Source organism: Salvelinus sp. IW2-2015, linkage group LG33 (genome assembly GCF_002910315.2).
Source record: "Salvelinus sp. IW2-2015 linkage group LG33, ASM291031v2, whole genome shotgun sequence".
Lineage (NCBI taxonomy): Eukaryota > Metazoa > Chordata > Actinopteri > Salmoniformes > Salmonidae > Salvelinus > Salvelinus sp. IW2-2015.
This window is the reverse complement of record NC_036872.1, coordinates 12,646,355-12,668,302: the sequence shown is the minus strand read 5'-3', so window position 1 is coordinate 12,668,302 and position 21,948 is coordinate 12,646,355. Positions and strand designations below refer to the sequence as shown.

Here is a 21,948-nt window from a genome sequence, read left to right as displayed (position 1 = left end):
AAGCTAGTTACTTTATTATTTGCAATGTTAGCTAGCTTATCAGGTGTGTGTGTGTGTGTTTACAAAATGGAGACCAATCTGTGAAGCCTGATAGTGGTAACAAAAAACACAACACACATAGGATCTTATACAATAATGTATTGGATGATGGCTTGATACATATGTGAATGAAAGACACTTCGCATATTTGTATCCATTCTTTAACAGCTTCCAATGCCTTGAAACATGAGATGATCTGTTTTAACAGGTTATGACATTTCTTTTGACTAGAGAGGTGGGGCCAGAGGCTAAGATATTTAAGAGGTCTACTCTTGTTAGCTCACTTTTGGAACATCAGAGCACATATTGTTAAACAACATTTGAAATCCCAATCAAAACCAAATCTCATAGACGGTAAATCACTAATACAATCATATTCTTGCTGACCCAAGTATTCTAGCACTTTACACCTTTTAGTGACAGAGGTCAATTTAAAAAAGATGCAAAGCTTTGCTTTTCCCCTTACCAGTTTAAACAAAGCCCTGTGTCAATCAAATCACAGTCTAGTGAAAAATGGCAGAATAATCATGATGCTTGACAAAAACGAATTTCTAAATGTCTGCTTTTTACTTAGGGATTTGGGGTAGAATTCCCCAAATTATTCACATATTAAACCTGTCCCATGAATACTACAAAGACTCAACTCAGTCAGTTGAATATAATTTCACACACTCTCTACAACAACATTTAACCAGTGGGTAATGGGTAAAGGTTTACACCTCCACATTGTCTGTCACCAAAACTGCCAATTGCAACATGCATGGAATTCACCAGTGTAAAAAGGGAGAAGTGCCGAGTCAATGTCAATGTGCCAGAACAATAATACAAAACAAAGTATATTCCCTTTCCAAGTGACCAATATAAAATTGCATGCAAAATTCAAACAATGAAATGAGGTTTATGTGAAGAGGTAAGTATCCATAAGGGTCAGTGTAAATCCATTCCATTTTCCTCCATTTATTATACTGAACAGAAATATAAATGCAACATGCAACAATTTCAAATATTTTACTGAGTTACAGTTCATAAGAGGAAATCAGTCAATTTAAATAAATTCATTAGGCCCTAATCTATGGATTTCACATGACTGGGAATACAGATATGCATCTGTTGGTCACAGATACCTGAAAAGAAATGGGCCTCAGAATCTCGTCACGGTATATCTGTGCATCAAAATTGCCATCAATAAATGTAATTGTGTTCGTTGTCTGTATGCTTATGCCTGCTCATACCATAACCCCACCGCCACCATGGGGCACTCTGTTCACAACGTTGACATCAGCAAACCGCTCGTCCACATGACGCCATACACGTGGTTTGCGGTTGTGAGGCCTGGTTGGACGTACTGCCAAATTCTCTAAAACGATGTTGGAGGCGGCTTATGGTGGGCATTCCTGCAGTCAGCATGCCAATTGAAAGCTCCCTCAAAACTTGAGACATCTGTGGCATTGTGTTGTGTGACAAAACCACACTTTTTCGAGTGGCTTTTTATTGTCCCCAGCACAAGGTGCACCTGTGTAATGATCATGCTGTTTAATCAGCTTCTTGATATGCCACACCTGTCAGGTGGATGGATTATCTTGGTAAAGGAGAGATGCTCACTAATAGGGATGTACAAATGATTTGTGCACAACGTTTGAGAGAAATAAGCTTTTTGTGCGTATGGAACATTTCTGTGATCTTTTATTTCAGCTCATGAAACATGGGACCAACACTTTACATGTTGTGTTTATATTTTTGTTCAGTGTAGTACATTTTTCTCTGTAAGACAATGATATCTCATACAAGAAAAGTTACTTCTATGTACTCCCATATACAGTATCACTGAGACATAAAATTAGGTGTTAAAACAAAGGAAAGTTCGTCATAGTTTAATATGGGATTTCCAAATTCCCCTATTTCATCCTTAGAGGTATATAATGTCAAGCACATATACATTATCTGCTCAGCAAGTACGGAAGAGTCAATTCTGTCAGGATGTCAGCAATTTTATAATTATTCCTCCCCCCATTTGCTTCACAAAAACCATTCGATTAAATTACCTACTTCTGAACATTGTCATTGTACCAACGAATTACAAAATAGTCTGCCATTGTTCTCAAAAACCAACCACTAGTTTTCCATGTGCATTCCCATAATCCCATATAACATATGGCAGAAGAACCATCCTGTCTTCTGTTAACTTCTGATATTATATTAATTCATTATTGACCAGTGATGAGAGTGACTGGTTCAGTAAAGCTTTAAGAAGCAAGACTACCCTGAGAGAAGGTCGAAATCATGGGCAAGCTTGCCAGACCAGAACTGGCTCATATGGGATTGGTTAATAGATCTGTACACTCCATTTCAATATAGCCAGCACATTTTGTTCAAGAACATATGATATCATTTTCAGTAAATGTGTAATATTTATATATCTATACATACAATCCAAATCCTCTGAACTAGTAAGACATGTGCAAGTGTTTACTACCAAATTCAACAATACAGTAAAGGCAAAGACTTGTGGACACCAAAAGTTAGGATAATTTCGATATTGGAACTTTTCATGAATCCTCACAATTATTAATAATATCTAAGTGCTGTAAGTAGTTCATACACAAGGTATTGAATATCTATTAAAATCGTCCAGAGTACCAAACAGAAGCAAAATATAGAAGATATTAACAAACTGCAAGCATGACAAAACTCATACTACAGACACAATACAGTAGTGGCCAGCGGCAAGCATAATATGAAATAATTGATTTAATTTTGTGTCATAGAATGTACTTTCAAACCGAATTCAATATACCGGTAGTAGAATTTTGACGAGGTCATATTGTATCATGTTCTTTCCATCAGGACTCGTATCCATGCTTACAGATTCTTATTCCAGTCAGATAGACTCAAACAAGAGAGAAACTTGTGGGTGCTCTATAGCGTATTGTGTCTTTCTACAGTATGTTATCATCAAAGAATCAAACCAGAGATGTTTGAATGACTCAAGACTGTGTTAGCCCACTGAACTAAACGCTAGGTGTTGCACACAGTAAGCCTAAACCAGAGCTAAAGTAAACATTACATTCTCGGGCACTAATTTATCTAACAGTCAATTTCCCTTGCACTCACAAGTGCACAGATACAATACAGTATATATACAAAAGTATGTGGATACCCCTTCAAATTAGTGGATTCGGCTATTTCAGCCACACCCATTGCTGACAGGTATATAAAATCGAGCACACCGCCATGAAATCTCCATAGACAAACATTGGTAGTAGAATGGCTTTACTGAAGAGCTCAGTGACTTTCAATGTGGACCTGTTATAGGATACCACCTTTCCAACAAGTCAGTTTGTCAAATTTCTGCCCTGCTAGAGCTGCCTCGGTCAACTGTAAGTGCTGTTATTGTGAAGTGGAAACGTCTAGGAGCAACAACGGCTCAGCCGCGAAGTGGTAGGTCACACAAGCTCACAGAACAGGACTGGCGAGTGCTGAAGCGTGTAAAAATTGTCTGTCTTCGGTTGCAACACTCACTTCCGAGTTCCAAACTGCCTCTGGAAGCAATATCAGCACAAGAACTGTTCGTCGGGAGCTTCATGTAATGGGTTTCCATGGCCGAGCAACCGCACACAAGCCTAAGATCACCATTCGCAATGCCAAGCATTGGCTGGAGAGTTCAAAAGCTCGCCACCATTGGACTCTGGAGCAGTGGAAACACGTTCTCTGGAGTGATGAACCACACTTCACCATCTGGCAGTCCGACGGACGAATCTAGGTTTGGCGGATGCAAGGAGAATGCTACATACCCGAATGCATAGTGCCAACTGTAAAGTTTGGTGGAGGAGGAATAATGGTCTGGGGCTGTTTTTCATGGTTCTGGCTAGGCCCGGAAATCTTAACGCTACAGCATACAATGACATTCTAGACGATTGTGTGCTTCCAACTTTGTGGCAACAGTTTGGGGAAGGCCCTTTCCTGTTTCAGCATGACAATGCCCCTGTGCATAGAGCGAGGTCCATACAGAAATGGTTTGTCGAGATCGGTGTGGAAGAACTTGACTGGCCTGCACAGAGCTCTGACCTCCACCTCATCCAACACCTTTGGGATAAATTGGAACGCCGACTGCGAGCCAGGCCTAATCGCCCAACATCAGTGCCCAACCTCACTCATGCTCTTTTGGCTGAATGGAAGCAAGTCCCCGCAGCAATGTTCCAACATCTAGTGGAAAGCCTTCCCAGAAGAGTGGAGGCTGTTATAGCAGCAAAGGGGGGACCAACTCCATATAAATGCCCATGATTTTGGAAAGAGATGTTCTATGAGCAGGTGTCCACATACTTTTGGTTATGTAGTGTATTTCAACTGAGGGAGTAATGCATTACCTCTCTGGAAGGGCACAATAAACACGACTGCAGGAGGAACAGCATGAAAGCCCGTGAGAGGACAGAAGGACGATGGATCAAGCGAGAAAAGGAGGATGAAGTCTTTTGTTATCCAAGAGCAGGGGTTCTCAATGTGGTATTAAATAATGTCAATATTTGCCTGTGACTCCTCACTAGTAGATTCTCAGGTTCCATTGCTGTCTGAGACATAATTCAAACATATCTTAATCAATTTATTCAAACGGTGGGAGGATCATAGAGGTTAAAGGATCATAGAGGTAAGTCTGAAATAAATCATGTAAACTGTGCTCATGTGTAGTGAGTTTCACTTACTGACAAGTGCACAAGGGTTCAAAACTGTAAACCTCCAGGATTATATAATAAACAAAAAAGATTCTACTCATTAGATTTTACATTTCCTTTTTTTCTTATTTTTCACAGATTTCTTTTCACAAATTTTTGCTCCAGTATATCACAGGTGACTAACTATAGAGGATAACAGGGTCAGTTGAATACCATGATACATCTGGTTCAGAAGGCTATTGCAGACAATTCTACAACATGTACAACCACACTTTACACATTTGTGTTACAAATGTTTCAAAACATATCACCAAGAAACTAAGTACATAGGAGATGTTGAATATTTAGAGTCTTAAAGGACTATCCCTTAGTCAGTAGTACAATTTCACGTTACTTGACTTAAACTGTCCCGTTTTACAGACAAAATCGGAAAAATTGCTATAAAAAAATTAGCAAATTTGGTCAGTGTCTCTTTTTATATAATTATAGTGCTTTTGATGGCTTAAGACAGGGTCTTTTTTAATCTCACCCAGTGGCAATCTACACAACTTCAGTGTACATTTCATGACACCATAGCTGCAAAAGTCTTCACGTCAGAGTCCATTAAGTAAAACAACAGCTAGTGCTGTTACATATATTTCAAAGTAGTATCCATTATCAAAAAAAACTAAAACACATTTATAAATATTTTTTCTTTTCTAAAAGCCCTCTAAGGGAATTTGTCTGTAAGTTTAGCTCTGGTTTCCCCTGCTGTCCTACAGGGTATTTATTCAGTATGATCAGACAGGGAGGACAGGCCTTCAGGAGCCAGGCTCCACTTCATGTGTTCCTGAAGCTTCTCTTTGAGAGTCTCCCATGTCTGGTGTGAGTCAGCAGAACTGAGGAAATGTGGAGGAAGAGAGGGGCCTAAAACTCCCACTCCAGGGTCTCCTCCCGGTTAGCCGCTCTCTCCAGCCTGTGGATGATGTTGTTGAGGTTGGCAATTTTCTCGGTGCGTCTCTGAACGCTCCTGTTGGGCTTAGGGCTCTGGATGGGAGGCATGGGGTTAGGGTCCAGGCTGTGGTTGGTGCTTGTCGTGGGTGGGTTGGGCAGGGATGGGGAGATGGGTGCAGAGGAAGATGAGACAGGGGAGACGGACATCATGAGGCCGGGCGAGGAGGCAGCGGAGGGGGAGTTGAGTGAGACCTCCAGGCTGCTGCGGCAGGGCTCAGACGAGGCCTTGAAGCTGACCGGGTCCACAGGAGACTTGCTGGAGTCGTCAACCTCGTGCCTGGACTGGCTGGTTCTCTGGGGACCATCTAGGGAGAGCGCCTCCTGGAAGAGCCCCTGAGCCTGGCTGCTCATACCCTCTTCCTGCCTCAGGCTCTGAGGATAGTGTGGAGCCAGGTGGAGCTCTCGGCAGCCACCCATCAGGTCCTCATGCTCCATTTTCAACTGAGGGAACTGGACACCCATAGAGAAACACTGGATCTTAGGCTGTTTGATGTAGCCGTTCCTCTCCTCCTCCTCTCCCTCATCCTCCCGCTCACTGGCCTCCTGTTTGACATGAGGCAGTGGTGTGTTGGCGCTGAGGGGGCGGACGGGGTGGGGGGTGCGTCCAGCTGGGTGCAGCAGCCTCCTCTCATCTCCGTCTGAGATGGGGCTCTGTATGGCCGAGGGAGAGTAGCTGTGGTGTTCTGTGTCTGTGTCGTTGTCCTGGAGACCCTCCATGAGGACCTCCCGTCGCATCCTGGACCTGCTTAGAAAAACACAACAATCAAACTAACAGTTTGAAGGAGTCGTGTACCTTATTTATTCAATGTAATTATTCTAGTCCCTCTAGGGGTAGGGATCTGATGCCATGTCTGACCTGTAGTTGTGGAACCAGTTGATGACGGTATTGGTTTTGAGGTTGAGCTGGCAGGCCAGCATCTCAATGGTGTGCTGGGAGGGGTATGGCTCCAGGAGGTAGGCCTTCCTCAGAGCCTCCTTCTCCTCAGCCCCCAGCACCACCCTGGGCTTCTTCACCTGACTGTAGGGACACAGGTCTATTGAAGCCAGAGCTGGGCTCACACACTCAGAGCGGGCACTGGGAGAGTCACTGTCTGAGCCGGTACTCAGCAGCCCATACCGCCTCTTCAGGTAGGCTGAGAGGACAACACAGAGAGAGAGAGAGAGATGTATAGAATTCAATGACAAAGCATGGCATAACACTAATCAATCCATCACACATTCGTAAAGTATTCAGACTCCTTGACTTTTCCACATTTTGTTAGGTTACAGCCTTATTCTAAAATATATTAAATCGTTTTTCCCCCTCATCAATCTACACACAATACCCCATAATGACAAAGCAAAAACAGGTTTTTAGAAATTTGTGCAAATGTATAAAATAAATAAATAAATAATGGAAATATCACATTTACATAAGTATTCAGACCCTTTACTGAGTACTTTGTTGAAGCACCTTTGGCAGTGAGTCTTCTTGGGTATTATTCTACACGCTTGGCACACCTGTAGTTGGGGATTTTCTCCCATTCTTCTCTGCAGATCCATTCAAGCTCTGTCAGGTTGGATGGGGAACGTCGCTGCTCAGCTATTTTCAGGTCAATCAAGAGATATTCGATCGGGTTCAAGTCCGGGCTCTGGCTGGGACACCCAAGGACATTCAGAGACTTGTCCAAAAGCCACTCCTGCGTTGTCTTGGCTGTGTGCTTAGGGTCGTTGTCCTGTTGGAAGTTGAACCTTGGCCTCAGTCTGAGGTCCTGAGCGCTCTGGAGCATGTTTTCATCAAGGATCTCTCCGTTCATCTTTCCCTGAATCCGGACTAGTCTCCTAGTCCCTGCCTCTGAAAAACATCCCCACAGCATGATGCTGCCACCACCATGCTTCACCGTAGGGATGGTGCCAGGTTTCTGCCAGACATGACGCTTGGCATTCAGGCCAAAGAGTTCAATCTTGGTTTCATCAGACCAGAGAATATTGTCTGGTCTGAGAGTCTTTTAGGTGCCGTTTGGCAAACTCCAAGCTGTCTGTCATGTGCCTTTAAATGAGGAGTGGCTTCCATCTGGCCACTCTACCATAAAGGCTTGATTGGTGGAGTGCTGCAGAGATGGTTTTCCTTCTGGAATGTTCTCCCTTCACCACAGAGGAACTCTGGAGCTCTGTCAGAGTGACCATTGGGTTCTTGGTCACCTCCCTGACCAAGGCCCTTCTCCCCCGATTGCTTAGTTTGGCCGGGCGGACAGCTCTAGGAAGAGTCTTGCAATTTAAGAATGATGGAGGCCACTGTTTTCGTGGGGAACTTCAATGCTGCACAAATGTTTTGGTACCCTTCCCCAGATCTGTGTCTCAACACAATTCTGCCTCGAACCTCTACGGACAATTCCTTCGACCTCATGGCTTGGTTTTTGCTCTGACATGCACTGTCAACTGTGGGACCTTATATAGACAGGTGTGTGCCTTTCCAAATCATGCCCAATCAATTTAATTTACCACAGGTGGACTCCAATCAAGTTGTAGAAACAACTCAAGGATGATCAATGGAAACAGGATGCACCTGAGCTCAATTTCGAGTCTCATAGCAAAGGGTCTGAATACTTATGTAAATAAGGTATTTCTGTTTGAATTTTTATACATTTGCAAAAATGTTTAAAAAAAACTGTTTTCGCTTTGTCATTATGGGGTATTGTGTGTAGATTGATGAGGGGGGGAAATTATGTCATCCATTTTAGAATAAGGCTGTAAGATAACAAAATGTTGAAAAAGGGAAGGGGTCTGAACACTTTCCGAATGCACTGTACATCTATTGGTACATCCACACAGTGCTCTACTGTATGACTGGCTAAATGCAAATACACATACTGCTAACATGCAAACCCTGATAACAGAGCATCATTTGCAGATAACATGCTGTAAATAGACCAACCTTTTGTTACGGGATTTTTGTGTTTAATGACTAAAATATGTATACATTTGACTTAGAATTATAACTAAACAGAATACTACTATATTACTGTAAGAATGAATCTTATTATAATCATAAATGTTGAATGTTATGTGTTCCTTGTTAGAAAGAATGGGTTTATCTTCAGACAGGCTAGAATGATGTCTCTACCCAGGGAGGGGAAAGACCTTGGGTTGGTTGTAGATAGTTTAACAGGTGGCATACAGTAATGAGAACTCGAACTGTATTGCCATTGTATCCGAGAGGAGGTTGGACATTAAAACCTATGACATCATCTTTATTATATAACCTGATGTAAAATGTATTATGATCAGTACTCTCGAGAATAAACGCTATTGATTGATTGATTTTAAGACTGGTTTCTGTCCATTTGGCTGATAATTATCTTACAAATTCTTATTTATGGGCAGAGTGTTTTAATTGAATTGGTTGATAAACATAGGAATGAAATTCCTTTAACACCTTTCTTCTCCATCTTCTTCATGTCCCTCAGCTTGTCCACGTTGTGCGGGTCGTTGAGCCACAGTTGCATGCGGACGAAAGGCTCCCTGCCTTTGAGGCTGAGTTTGTGCCAGGGCTTGGGCCTGGAGAGCAGGTCTGACACTGAGCCCTGGGTGAGGCCCAGTATACTCTCCCCAAACAGCCGCTGGCCTAGAGCACACAAACAAAAGTTTAATCTTAGGGCTAGGCACCTTTTTTCTACACTTCCTGCCTGAATGACGTGCCCAAAGTAAACTGCCGTAGCTCAGGCCCTGAAGCCAGGATATGCATATAATTGGTACCATTGGAAAGAAAACACTACGAAGTTTGTAGAAATAATGAAGGAGAATATAACACAATATATATGATAGGAGAGAATCCAAAGAAAAAACAACCAGATTCATTTTTGTGAGAGAGACCATCCTCTTAGAAATGCAAGAGAAAGGTCATATTGAAAATTAGCTCAATTCCTATGGCTTCCACAGGGTGTCAGCAGTCTATGTTCAAGGTTTCAGGCTTGTAACTTCAAAAACGAATAAGAAATTACTAAAACTGTTGAGGGACACAGTCTTGGAAATTCGTGTTTGCGCACGCCATGAAGACATTACGCACCTGCTAAAATCGGTTTCCTACTGAACATACTTCTTTCAGAAAAAAATATTATAGTTTGATTACATTTTAGGGTATCTGAGGAGTAAATAGAAACGTATTTTGACTTGTTGAATAAAGTTTAGGGGTAGATTTTCGCATTCCTTTCTCTGCAAGTTGAACGAGTGCATTACTCAAATCGATGGCGCCAACTAAACTGACATTTTGGGATATAAAGAAGGATTTTCCCTAACAAAACGACACTACATGTTATAGCTGGGACCCTTTGGATGACAAATCAGAGGAAGATTTTCAAAAAGTAAGTGAATATTTAATTGTTATATGTGAATGTATGAAACCTGTGCTGGTGATAAAATATTTTGATGTGGGGCGCAGTCCTCAAACAATCGCATGGCATGTTTTTGCTGTAATAGCTACTGTAAATCAGACAGTGCAGTTAGATTAACAAGAATTTAAGCTTTCAGCCGATATAAGACACTTATATTTACCTAAATGTTTAAAATCCATAATATTTATGATTATCTATTTGAATTGCGCGCCCTCCAGTTTCACAGGAAGTTAACACACACATTGACAGACATACTGTATTCCAACCAGAGCACACATAAAGTAGGTCCGCTGGCCTAGTGGACACCACAACACATAACATTAACTCACCACAACATAAATCCCACACTCATTCCTAAAAGCCATATCCAGAGACAATAACTTACACTCACCTAGGTTGTTGTCTGTTAACACCTCCTTGACCTTCTTGGTGATGGCATATGTGTCCAGCTCTGAGGACATTGCCACCAGCTCCTGGATGCCCAGGGGGGTGTGGGGCTGGTGGAGGGACAGCAGGCTCGGGGTGGATTTCCCTCCTTCTGGGTGGGGGGGCATCAGGCCCAGGCCATCAGGCTGCTGGTTCTCTTTGCTGCTCTCCAGGGTAAGGCTGACGGGCTCCACCAATGGGCTGGGGCGGCTCTCCTCTGGGCTGGGGGGCGGGGAGGGCGACGACTGGGCCGTCACTGGGCTTTTATCTATGGGCGGTAGTCACAAAACATCAGAGGGTGAAATCATCAGTCAGAGCAACAGATAAAGAAGCAAAGAGACCTTCTCTATTCAGCTGATTAGCTAGAAAAGACACTCGTACTCTTATTGACCATAACTTATATGTATACAAAATATTACTTGTATAAAATAAATAGGCCCAAGCTGCAGTGTGTGATGTGTAGCGGCCCACCTTGAGAGAGGCTTTGGCTGGGAAGCTGGGTGAGTGCTTGGCCCAGCTGGTCCAGCAGCCACAGCTGCATGCGGATGAAGGGTTCCCTGCCTTTCTGGGTCAGCTTGCTCCAGGGTTTGGGCCGAGACAGCATGTCACTCACACTGCCCTGAGACAGACCCAGCACCTGGGGAGAGGATACACAGGATAAACATCAAGTTATTCCTACTGAGCAAATGCAACAATTTCAGTACCTCTTTGGTATCTGTTCGAGACATGACAAAATGCTGACTGGCACAGCTTCACTAAGGGCCCATTTTTAAGTGAATATCTACAACCACTAGAGGGCAGAAGCACACAATCTATAAGAATTGAAGAACAAGCTTTGATTACACATGCTCAAAATCAGTTTCATATTCACATGATACATCTTAATCATTTTTGGCTTAGAAAGAGGCCTCACAAATTACTTATTGAGACACATTAAGTTATCCAAAATATGTCAACCTTTTTAGAAGAAGCATGGAGTGAAGTGAACACAAACCTTTTCACCAAAGATCCTCTGACAGATGCCGTTCTTGGCCAGCTTCTCTTTGACCTGCCGGGTGAGTTCGATGGTGTCCACCTCACGGTACATGTACATCTCATACTGCTCCGGCGTCAGCGGCGGCACGGTGGGCTTCAGTGTGCGGGGGAGGTACGATGGGTAATAGGACAGGCCACGACCAGGGCCGGGTGACTCCCCACTCACTGACACGTCTGACTCCACTTTTACCTCCACAGACCGTACCATCCCCGAGCCAGTGTCCTCCTCGGCTGCAGACGCCTCCTCACTGTTGGGCAGACACTCTCCGTTCTCCAGCCGGGGCCAGGGCCGGGGCAGGGCCGAGGGGCCCGAAGACGAGGAGGAGGAGAGGGAGGGAGACACTGAGGTGAAGGGCCGAGAGCTGCCGCCCCCTACGCCGCCCACCATGCCTATGGGCCCCCGCTCCACAGACCAGTGCTGGTCGAAGTAAGTCCCCGCCTCACCGATCTCCGACTTGACTTTACGGATGATGTTCTGGACAAAGGCGGCGGGGGAGAGGACACTGAGGGGGGTCTGGGGGCTGCTGATGGGGTTGGCCATGCACACGGTCACCGTGCCCCCCTCCTCCTGTTTGATGAAGGTGGGTAAAGGCAGGACCTTGGAAGGCTCAGGGAGCCCCAGGCGCTCCACCTGGGGCCCAGCGCTGGTGGCAGAGGCCCTGCCACAGACATCCATCTCCATCAGGGCCTGCTGCTGTGCCTGCATCTCCCTCCTAGCCTGCTCCAGGATGTTCTTGATGGTGTCGTCTGAGCTGCCGCCCGCCCCATTACTGCTCAAGCCGGAGGGGCTGCCCAGGGACGATTTAATGTCACCTGCAGATCGTGCACGTACACACAAACACACACAAACCGTTACAGAGAACTCTACGAATACACACTCACAATGAAAATGAAAATTGCTCTCAAAATGTACAAACCAAAATAATTATAATCTAAAATGTGACCTGACCTAGCACAGTTGAATAAAGAGTAGATGCATAACCTGTTCCAGACACACCTCCTCTCTGGGACTGGATTTCCTTCTTGGCCTGCTCCAAGATATTCTTGATGGCGTCGTCTGACCCAGTTTCAGGAGTTCGGATGCGAGGAGTGATGCTCCCTACCACAGAGAGGGTAACAGAGAGTGAGAAAAGGAGGGGGGAGAGAGAGCGAGTGAGTGGGATGGCTGATCAGAGAGCAGTTCCAAGGCTTTGCTTTCGACTGGAAGATCAATGGCTGCCTTTGAGATGTTGGCGTCTGAGGTTGCGGTATACGGCAAGCTCAACTTTCAAAAGCTCTGAAATCTGGGAAGAAAACAAAGTTTAAAAGTAACACAAGAAACATGGGAGAGGAAGCCACCTCTATTCTCTTGGCCCTCGCATCCCTATGGGAGGGAAGCTTCCGCCTTGTCCAGTCCAAGCTCTTCTCTGTCCTGGCACCCCAATGGTGGAACCAGCCTCCCCCTGAAGCTAGGACAGCAGAGTATCTTAAATAATAATCCCACAGCCCCCCCCCCAGAGAACTAACACTCGCACTTAACTTTTTTTCCACCTTACTAGCTCTGACTTTGGTGATAGCTACTTTAGTGGAAAAATGTACTTACTATGACTGTGATATGTGGCTGTCTCACCTAGCTATCTGAAGATGAATGCACTAAAGTCGCTCTGGGTAAGAGTCTCTGCTAAATGACTAAAATGTCAAATGCAAATGAAGAAGTTAAAAGTGCAGCCCAGGGAGATTAAACGGTTTAAATGCAGAGGCCCAGAAACTAAACCACCAACCTTTCAAAACTCATCAGAGAGACAGAGTGGCCAACTCTGCTCTATCCCACAGCACTAATAAAATCCTCAAATAAAAATACTGCTACCGCAATACACAACCTTCTGCTTTAGCACATTAAATGCATGTACAGTAAATTAATGCCTGATATTATTTCATTTTACTCAGAGCACTTTACATAGTAGGGGGAAACTCACCTCATCCACCACCAATGTGTAGCATCCACTTGGGTGATGCATGGCAACCATTTTTGTGGAGAGGTGGAGAGATGATATATGCCAATTAGGAATTAGGGGGATGATTAGGTGGCCATGATGGAATGGGGCCAGGTTGGGAATTTAGCCATGAGGGGTTAACACCCATACTCTTTAGATGAGTGGCATTGGATTTTTAATGACCACAGAGAGTCAGGACACCCGTTTAACGTCCCATCCGAAAGACGGCACCCTACGCAGGGCAATGTCCCTTTCACTGCCCTGGGGCATTGGGATCACCTTAGACCAGAGGAAAGACTGCCCCTTACTGGTCTTCCAACACCACTTCCAGCAGCATCTGGTCTCCCATCCAGGGACCGCCCAGGACCGACCCTGCTGAGTTTCAGAGGCAAGCCAGTGACAACTGTCCAGTCCACTCACCTCTCTGTCGGACCTGGATGGTCCTGAGGGCCAGGATGTTCTGATCGTCAGACAGGAACTGTTTCATCTTGATGAAGGGCTCCTTGCCTTTCACTGTCAGCTTCCTCCAGGGCTTGGGTCGGGCCAGTATCTCACTGACCGAGCCCTGTGATAGGCCCAGCACATAGTGACCAAACACACGCTGGCCAATGTTGTGCTTCAACAGCTGCTCTTTGACCTGGAAGGCAATCTCTGCTGTCTCCAACTGGTCGTCATCACCCGCAGTGGAGCTCCCGCTTTCCGATTGGTCACTGGGCAGGCCGGCCTCGATGCCGCCGGCCCCTGCAGGTCCCTGATTGGCTGACATTAGGGTGACTTTGGCTGCATACAGGGCAGTGGGGAAGGCCATGAGGGGGCTGCCGGATTCCTTCTTGAAGAGTGGGGAGGAAAGGAGCTGCTTGTGGACGACGTGGTCCGCAGACAGCCTGTCCCTTGAGCAGGGGGACACAGAGAAGGGGCGGGGGAGGTCGTGGCTAGAGGAGGAGACGTCCATTGTGGGGGGACCAGGGCTGGCAGAGGTACGCTCATCCACCTGGGAGACTGAGGAGAAGGACCCTGAGGGCCTGCCCCACTCCCTGTCTGACTCCCTGCCTGACTCCTCCGATCGGTCCTCATCTGCAGACACAGAGTCACACTCAGATTAGCAGCACTTTCACAGCCACTGGGGTTTACAGCTGCATAGAGCCAACACACTACACTACACACAGCTTTCAAGAACTACAATTAGATGTCATAGGCATAGATACTGTTGCCTCACCATTGTTGTGTAAGATTCTGGCCTTATCCATCAGGTACTTGGGAGAGGGAAGAAAGGCCTCTTTGTCCCGCAAAAAAGCCTCTGCAGTGTCCTGGTGACACACACACACACAGGCTGTTCAATTTCGATTAATCAATTATAGTGGCTGTAGATATCCTTACAATGTATGACGCTCACTGAGGCATTCAATGGCAATGCTAAACGTTTTCTTCCCCGACAGCAGTGGAACATTAAGAGGAAACCAAAGGTCTGTTTCGTTAAGAAGCAAACTATTTTGTTTAATGCTGGGCTATGAACAACAAGGCAATACAAAGCCGAACTTCAATATATATCTCACCTGGGACGAACTACCATTCGTTGAGGCCAGCTTCATTACCTTCAAGATACTACAAGAGAAAAAAACAACAGTAAGAATATTATATAGTGTTTATATATATATACGATATTGTAATACGATGGGTGTTTTTCTCACCGGAGTTCTGTTTTAATCTCTTCATAGTCCAACTGGGATTGCAGTTTAGCTTCTAATCTCTGAAACAGTCAAAGAGAGGAAGCATATATCAGCAAACTCCACCGACAAGAAGGTGGGTCCATACCTCTTGCCATTTGAGTGTGTGCAGTAGGACTTACCTCAATAGCTTCTGTCTTATAGGCCAGCTGGCTTTCCAGCTCTATGATCTGATTGGCTGAGATGTTTTGGACTTCCTGTAGTGCGAACTGTAGTCTCTGTACGTTCTCCAGTAGCCTGAGGATCTCTCGGTCTTTAGCCATCAGCTTAACCTCCAGCTTGGATGGCAACACATCACCCCTCTCCTAAGTGGAAGAAAGAAAGACAGGGTGTGAGAGGAAACAGAGTCAAAAAGAGTCAAAGACACTGAAGGGTAAATAAATGGAAGGTGAGAATTCCTTTTGAAAAAGGCAAAAATTATACCGTCCAGAATTCCCACACTTAAAAGATCTATGATGTGAAGCTTCAATGAATTTGAAGGGGGGGGGGGGGGATCGAGGAACACATTGATCTGAACAGAAGAGGATGTGGTCTCGTCTCACCCCACTAGTGCCCTCTGGTGGATAGCAGCTCCCTGGGGTGGCGCTCCGGGGACTGGCCAGCTGTTCCTTTAGCCTCTCCACCTCCCTCTGGGCCATTTCTGCTTTCTACAACCAAACATCACAGCATAACAACTCACACAACAGAACACTGACACAGCCAACCTGTCAGTCACTCAGCAGATATATAGATGAACTGGTCCTGAAGAGCACAGAAAGATCAATCTGAGGACAGACCAAACGAAATAAATAGAGGAGGACCACCGGCAGAAGAGCGCAACTCGATATTCCTGAGAGGACTGTTTAGTCAGTGTACTTTCTTCCCAGACTGTTTACCTGCTCCGTCACACTCGGGCTGCTAATTAATGATTCATTTTGAGAAAATTTAACTAAGGGCTGCTGGCGGAGAGAAAGAGAGAGAGAGAAGGAGAAAGAGAAGGTTCAAGAGAGAGAATGACAGAGCGAGAGAGAGAGAGAGAGAGAGAGAAGGAAGGAAAGAGAAAACAGAGAGAGAAGAGAAATCACTAGGAAGGAAAGGAAGCAATTAAGGCAATGAGGTAGGTACGAGCCCCAGCGCACGGCACTCCGGCATCAATCGCGCTTGGCAGTCTCTCCTGTCCTCTACTGAGTGTTGCAGTGGTGCCGTGGAGCACCCACAGACGGGGGCCAGGGTTTACCACCTCTAATCACAGGAGCTCAGGGAGGGGGAGGCAGGGTAGGGAGAGGCAAGGGCGCTGCAGGATGCAGGGTGTCTAATTAAACAGGAGGCTTGATTACAGGAGTGATTATCTTAACGAAGAAGCATCTTATTCAGAGGGCTGCCAACAGGACGGCATTTTTCACTCACCTGGTTTGCCTTCTCAAGATTCATCATGATCACACCGACCTCCTCCGCCCTGGAACACAAACAGAACCAGCCAGTGGGTTACTGAGGGGGCAATCGCCTAGTCTAGCATGATTTATACACCCTCCTTGACGTCTGACCTCAATGTAGGGCAACACCATACAGCACAATACTCACACCTACATATAACATGAGTCTATAACACATTATAAACTGGGTGGTTCGAGCCCTGAATGCTGATTTGCTGACAGTCATGGTATATCAGACCGTATACCATGGGTATGACAAAACATTTATTTTTACAGCTCTAATTATGTTGGTAACCAGTTTATAATACCAATAAGGCACCTTGAAGGTTTGTGGAATATGGCCAATATACCACGGCTAAGGGCTGTATCCAGGCACTCCGCTTTGTGTCGTTCTAAGAACAGCCCTTAGCCGTGGTATATTGGCCATATACTGTACCACACCTCCTCGTGCCTTATTGCTTAATTATACAACGGGTGGGTCTAATCCTGGATGCTGATTGGTTAAAACCGCGTTCCAGCCGGTGTCTATTTCACAAGTTACCACCGGCTAAGGCTATGACGTTGAAACGGCTAGTTACTGTTCCATCTCACTGCGCAATCCACTGTCTCATCAGCCCAACCAGGCAACATATAAACTTGATCTCCACTGTAAAAAAGCATCTAGACATAATCTCCCCTTTCTTTTAGACGAGCGTTTGGTTTCCAACAGCAGAGATTTGTATAAACCTTGATGTCTGTCTCTCCAACATTTGCAACATTGTTTCAATATTGACATTTGATCTCCAGCTGTCTCATAGGAATGAATGTGTCAAGAGTTGGGATGAGACAGACAGACAGGCAGGCAGCTTTTCTCGAAATCATGAATCAGCATAAGTTTTATGGATATATACAAAGAAATGACAAAAAACAGGTCTAACTAAATGAAATGCAGCTAGTTTGCTGTCTTTCCAGCATTTGAAGGGATTGTGTTAGCTGTGTAGACGCCTAGGTTCTCTGAATAGTGTCCTGGCGAGAGGGACCATTTTCTATTCCAGGTGAAATCCCGCATCACTAGCTAGCTCATTGTTATGTTAATGTCATTAGGAAATAGCATAAACAAATGAAAATGCAGCTACTTTTCGGTTATTCTGGCTGCACTGTTTGACGTGACTGTGTTAGCCCAAGTTGGCTAGCTAGCAAGAAAAGGGATAAGAACGGAACATTAACTAACGACTGGGTCACGTCCATAGATACAGAATAAAAATACTTCACGACCTGGTTGCATCTCTGGCAACCTAACCGATAGAATGAACAACCAGCCGGCTTGGGTAGCAACCCTAGATTTGTGTCGGGACTATATCTCGTGGAAAGATGAAACAGTATGAATAAATTCATCAAAATATATATATATATTTTTTTTTAAATATGTCAATCATTATTTGAATTGGTTGGTAACCCATTGTACAAAAGTGATAATGCCCTCGAAACCAGTGTTCGGAGGATATATTGGCACAGTTTGCCAGATCTCGGCTTCGTCTCGGGCCTAAAAACAACACCCATGCCAATATATCCTCCAAACACCGACTTCGAGGGCATTATCACTTAATTATACAATGGGTGGGTCTAAACCTGGATGCTGATTGGTTAAAACCGCGTTCCAGCCGGTGTCTAGTCCACAAATTACCACCGGCTAAGCCTATGATGTTGAAATGCCTATTTACTGTTCCATCTCACTACGCAATCCACTGTCTAGGGCCTAACAACACCCGTGCCAATATATCCTCCAAACACCGGCTTGGAGGGTATAATCACCTAATCATCAACTCGTTATCAAACCCCTTACTTTTCTGAAACGATTCACACTAAATCACACACAACATAAACAAAGCATTTCCTCACATAGCTCACTACACTACAACCAAATCCAGACAGAAACGGACTGCATGTCTGATCGATACAATACTTTTCTTTGGAGATTTCCTTCCTACATGCCTCCATCCATCTAACAATCACAGAAGTCCAATATAAATAGACAGATTATTCATGAGGTTTGTTTGAAGTTCAAAAGTTTCTTTTTAGACACATGGGAGTTGATTTTCAAAATGTGGAGAAAGATGAATTAACGAGGACTGTGAAATTGATTAAACTATGCAAAGATTTCTGAAGTTTTCAGGACAAAGAAACCCCTTTCCGTTTCACTAAATGTGTTTTGAGAGCAAATCAGCGATATTGTTCACTATCAAACAAACTCTTTTCAAACCAACCATGTTCTTCCTCACCTCCGTCTGCCCCGACAGTGCCTTCATCTCACTGCTGGTTATTATGGGCTTGTTTGAGGAAGATTAATGACACAAACAACTTAACTGCATGACTTATAACCCATTCTGAATAGTCACAGAGCGTTGCTTTTGGGGGGTGGGGTGGGGGGGGGGTGAAACAATAGTAAAACCAGGCCCATTAAAAATTCAAATAAATCAATAGTTCTCTATATTAATTAGTAGTGGTGTGGTGTGCAATACAGTCCATAAGCTCTGGGCAGAGACCAGGCCACATCAATAAGCCCAGGATGGATGGAACCACACTGACAGAAAAAGGTAACAGGTGTCATATTCAGATTTAATGAACTTGAGCAGTATGGAAAAAATCCTTTGTATTGATTACCTGTTCAGATACTCAAAACAGCCAAATCACCTTTATTATTAACATCAAGGAAAAAGTCAATCAGAGTAATAGGAGGTGAAGTTAGCGACACAGAGCCACGGGGATGAGTCCTGAGAGGTAGTGGTGATATTGGACCAGGGGGGGGGTGTTTAGTGTTTCTATTAGCCTATCACAGGCAGCTGAGGACAACACCCACTCATCGTACAACCCATATAGGATGTATTCCTCATCACCTATTCACTAACTACAAGCCAAGCCATTCACAAACGAAGCACTGGCCCAGTGGCCCTAACACCAACGCACAACCATCCTTCCTCTCTCCCCTCACAGAGAGCTAACGAGCCGTCACTGTGAACAGCTGCTGAACATGAAAGGGGAGTCGAACGGAAAATTCTTCAAATCCAGCAGAATGGATGGCGGTGGGTCTGGAAACTACAGTTCAATTGCACCATGGATTAAGCCTGGGAGAAAATCCATTAGCACCGGCTCACTGTGCTCCGTCCGCAGCACAACCCAAACAAAGGAGTGTTTACTTTGAATGTCTATCGACATCCTTCATACAACTTCACATTCATTTAAACCGTTGAGCTAGATACATAGCGCTCACAGATTCAGGACAAGGTAGAGTGTTTTCTGAAGCAATCTTTAAATGAAGCCATTCTTCTTGAGGCCTGGCAAGGCAAGGCTCTGGCTGTCAGACAGAGGAGGCCAACACAGAGCTCTCCCATCCATCCACCTGCATTAGTCGGTGAGTCACACCACAGTAACATCCGAAATGGCACCCTATTCCCTATATAGTGCACTACATGCATAGGGCTCTGGTCAAAATTAGTGAACTATATAGGGAATAGGGTGTAATTTCAGTTGCAGCCCAGGTCTGTTTTTACAATGGCATTCTGAAGGTTCAGACTGGACATGGGTACATTACAGTGGAGAGTGACCATGTGTGAATTAGGGTAGAGCAAGCATGGCTAAAGAGAGAAGGCTGAGCATAGTGGTGTATGCATAGGTGGGGCTGAGTAGGGACCTGCAGTAGGGACCTGCAGTAGGGACCTGCATTAGGGACCTGCATTAGGGACCTGCATTAGGGACCTGCAGTGGGGACCTGCAGTGGGGACCTGCATTAGGGACCTGCAGTGGGGACCTGCAGTGGGGACCTGACTAGGGACCTGCAGTGGGGACCTGCATTAGGGACCTGCATTAGGGACCTGCATTAGGGACCTGCAGTGGCCGACCGATGCATGTAGGGACCTGAGAGACCGTGCATTTTAGGGACCTGCATTAGGGACCTGCATTAGGGAACCTGCGATTAGGACTTGATAAGGACCTGCATTAGGGACCTGCAGTAGGGACCTGAGTCAATTAGGACCTGAATTAGGGACCGTTGCATTAGGGACCTGCATTAGGGCAGCCTGGCGGAGGTGGCAGGGGACCTGAGTAAGGACCTGAATTAGGGACCTGCAGTAGGGACCTGCAGTAGGGACCTGAGTAAGGACCTGAATTAGGGACCTGAGTAGGGACCTGCAGTAGGGACCTGAGTAAGGACCTGAATTAGGGACCTGCATTAGGGACCTGAGTAAGGACCTGAATTAAGGACCTGAGTAGGGACCTGCAGTGGGGACCTGCAGTGGGGACCTGCAGTGGGGACCTGCAGTGGGGACCTGACTAGGGACCTGCAGTGGGGACCTGCATTAGGGACCTGCATTAGGGACCTGCATTAAGAACCTGAGTAAGGACCTGCATTAGGGACCTGCAGTAGGGACCTGACTAGGGACCCGACTAGGGACCTGACTAGGGACCCGACTAGGGACCCGACTAGAGACCTGCAGTAGGGACCTGCATTAGTATAGATGGAGAGATCATGAGTAGAGTAAATGAGGGTTAGGGAACATGTTAGAGAACAAGCAGATACCACAGTATGGACATAGGCTGACTGGGTTACATGAACAGAGAAGTTGAGAGACAGTGGAGAGTGGAGATATAAGCAGGCTCTTACTTGTTGGCCTTCTCCTGGTCGTATTTACACCGCAGGTCCAGAAGATCTGTCTGGGCTGTGCTCAGAGCTAGAGAAATAAAGGAACAGGATTAGTCATGATGACCTTTCACCTCACTGTGTCCAGAAAGGACCACCGGACAAAACACTCACATGAATGCAGCACTTTGATCCTCTCCTCGGCCTCACCCAGTCTGTCAGCCAGAGTGGCATCTGTGTCTTCGGCTTCCCTATGAGAAGAGAGACGCAATGTCAAAGATGACCATGCTTACATACTCTCAGGCATACAGCACACATACAGTATTACATTCTGTTTCCACTCATTAGATTAAGGTTTAAATGTGATTACATCCAGGTCTATTGTCATTGTGCAGTATGACTGACGGGCTGGGGGCTGTCCTCTTTTTTGCTTTTATCATGTACACATCATATCATGTTCACAAGGTTGTGAGGGAGGCAAGGACCAGGCCTGTGTTTCTAACCCTTCTGTCTGGTTCTGGCCCTGGTGGTTCTGCTGAGGTGAGCCTGTGACTCTGAGGGCCTGTTTGCTGTTTGGAGTCATCACACCAGCTGTCCAGCTCGATGCCTCCCCAGGTCCTGACTCTGCTGCTGCTGGGTCCTCCTCTGTGTCTCCTGTGGATAGGGAGCAGAGTACAGATGAGTGCTGTGATCATCT

General features: G+C 45.4%; 1 protein-coding gene across 6 annotated transcripts in view; it reads right to left on the bottom strand.

Annotated features, from left to right (window-relative positions):
- Positions 1-1,704: 1,704 nt before the first annotated feature.
- The window catches only part of cux2b (cut-like homeobox 2b), a 130,641-nt gene continuing 110,397 nt past the window's right edge, over positions 1,705-21,948 (bottom strand). For 2 of the 6 annotated variants that reach the window (XM_023978981.2, XM_070437097.1), the window contains 17 exons: positions 21,755-21,905; positions 21,426-21,502; positions 21,276-21,342; positions 16,614-16,662; positions 15,770-15,874; positions 15,350-15,532; positions 15,192-15,250; positions 15,057-15,105; positions 14,720-14,810; positions 13,924-14,577; positions 12,513-12,629; positions 11,490-12,343; positions 10,967-11,132; positions 10,461-10,763; positions 9,115-9,303; positions 6,556-6,832; positions 1,705-6,444 (listed from right to left, as the gene is read on the bottom strand). In XM_023978981.2, coding sequence (XP_023834749.1) covers positions 5,613-6,444; positions 6,556-6,832; positions 9,115-9,303; positions 10,461-10,763; positions 10,967-11,132; positions 11,490-12,343; positions 12,513-12,629; positions 13,924-14,577; positions 14,720-14,810; positions 15,057-15,105; positions 15,192-15,250; positions 15,350-15,532; positions 15,770-15,874; positions 16,614-16,662; positions 21,276-21,342; positions 21,426-21,502; positions 21,755-21,905 — 4,223 coding nt within the window. In that variant the 3' untranslated portion in view covers positions 1,705-5,612. The remainder of the gene's footprint in view (positions 6,445-6,555; positions 6,833-9,114; positions 9,304-10,460; positions 10,764-10,966; positions 11,133-11,489; positions 12,344-12,512; positions 12,630-13,923; positions 14,578-14,719; positions 14,811-15,056; positions 15,106-15,191; positions 15,251-15,349; positions 15,533-15,769; positions 15,875-16,613; positions 16,663-21,275; positions 21,343-21,425; positions 21,503-21,754; positions 21,906-21,948) is intronic. The other 4 variants (XM_023978983.2, XM_023978982.2, XM_023978984.2 and 1 more) reach the window with 4 other exon arrangements.